The sequence below is a fragment of the Nannospalax galili genome, unplaced genomic scaffold (assembly GCF_000622305.1).
Source record: "Nannospalax galili isolate Female #2095 unplaced genomic scaffold, S.galili_v1.0 scaffold2584, whole genome shotgun sequence".
NCBI lineage: Eukaryota > Metazoa > Chordata > Mammalia > Rodentia > Spalacidae > Nannospalax > Nannospalax galili.
The window spans coordinates 121,267-122,903 of record NW_008350822.1 but is presented as its reverse complement, the minus strand read 5'-3'; the positions used below and the strand labels follow the sequence as shown (position 1 = coordinate 122,903).

The 1,637-nt window shown below is 42.2% G+C and overlaps 1 gene segment (V, D, J or C); it reads left to right on the top strand.

The window, feature by feature from the left end:
• Positions 1-804: 804 nt before the first annotated feature.
• Positions 805-1,298, top strand: LOC103745977. The segment is given in 2 exon segments: positions 805-859; positions 976-1,298. Coding segments are annotated over 2 exon segments (378 nt in total).
• The last annotated feature ends 339 nt before the right edge of the window (positions 1,299-1,637 follow it).

The following is a 1,637-nucleotide window of genomic DNA, read 5'->3' as shown; positions in this document are numbered from 1 at the left end:
TGGTTGGGTCTCTTTGGCCTCCTTGACTAAGAGGACAGGTGACACACCAGAGTTACAGGATATTTTGGGAGATACTCATAGTCCCCTGGAGCTTAGTCAACCTCTGAGGACAAGGAGCAAAAACTGTCCTTTATGTCCCTCTGACCAAATTAGTATAGGCCTCAAAGTATATCTGTTAGACATCCAAAAGGGTTAGTTCCACAAGTTTGGTACTTGTAATTACCATGTGCTATGTAGATAAAGCTTGAGCAAAGGCCATACTTCTCAAATAGACCTTGCTTAGACATGTAGTATATTTCTCAAGCTACTTGTATATATAATTTGTCAGTAGGTTTTACAATTAATATGGTTCCCTCAGGTTTTTTAAAACTAGCTGGGCATTATTTATCTCCCACATTCTCTAATTCTTCCACCATGGTTTCCCCATTTAAAAGTGCCCCATTTTTTCCCATTTCTCCTTAAATAATACCCGTTACCTATGGTCCCACCATGGGAATTTTTAAATTCCTGATTTAAAAATTCCTGATTCCTCATAGGATTATATGTTGAAGTTGTGCTTTGTCCCACAGAGAGGAATGTGCTCTCCGCAGACAAACCTTTGCTGCTCTTGTCTGTCTTGGACGCCTGGGGAAAATTTTGGTTTGTGTTGAGTCTTAGAGATGAGCTCAACCAAATCCTGCAGCTGTGTTAAACCCTGCTAGTTCCTGATGATTTGCATATGCTCTGGACACACTTCACTGCCCTGAGGATTTATAGTAGTCAGTTAACTGCCCTAGAAGGAGTTGGTTCCAATTAGGAAACAGCATGGACATGAGGGACCCCTCTCAGCTCCTGGGGCTTCTTCTGCTTTGGTTTTCAGGTAAGGAGGAGAATCCACGGAATTTTTTGTCCAGTGTTGCCAGTGCTGAGTGGCTTACTCAGAGTCTCATCATGCAACAGTATTAGTCAGTTTATATGTGTTGTATGTTCTCTTAGGTGTGAGATGTTACATCGTAATGACTCAATCACCATCCTTGCTGTCTGCATCTCTGCGTGACAGAGTCACCATCAAATGCAAGACCAGTTACTACATTGGTAGTTGGTTATATTGGTATCAAGAGAAACCAGGGGAAAATCCTAAAATCCTGATCTTTGATGCATCCTCTCCAGCAACTGGGATCCCATCAAGGTTCAGAGGGAGTGGATCTGGTACAGATTTCACCCTCACCATCAGCAGCCTGGAGTCTGAAGACATTTCCACTTACTACTGTCTGCAGCATTATGATACCCCTCCCACAGTGGTTCAAGCCATAACGTAAACCTCCCAGGGAAGCAGAAGTGCAAGGCTGTGCTGCCCAGGGCTCCAGGTGGTCTACACAGCTGCACCTTTTCCAGGTGAAGCCAAATTTGGAAAGTTTCTGGGACATTTTGAAGGAAAGTGTCAGGGAAGCTCCTATGCATTCCAAATCTCTTTCATTCTCTTCAGTCTCAGAAGCACAGCCATGAAAATGCCTCTCCTGATTTAACAGATATTGGCACATGAGACACCTAGTTTTTATATAGTTGGTTCTAATATCAACATTCAACAAAATAGCCCATATATTCATTATTTTGAGATTGTTTTTAATGTCTTAATGCAACTATCTGTATTTTCAACT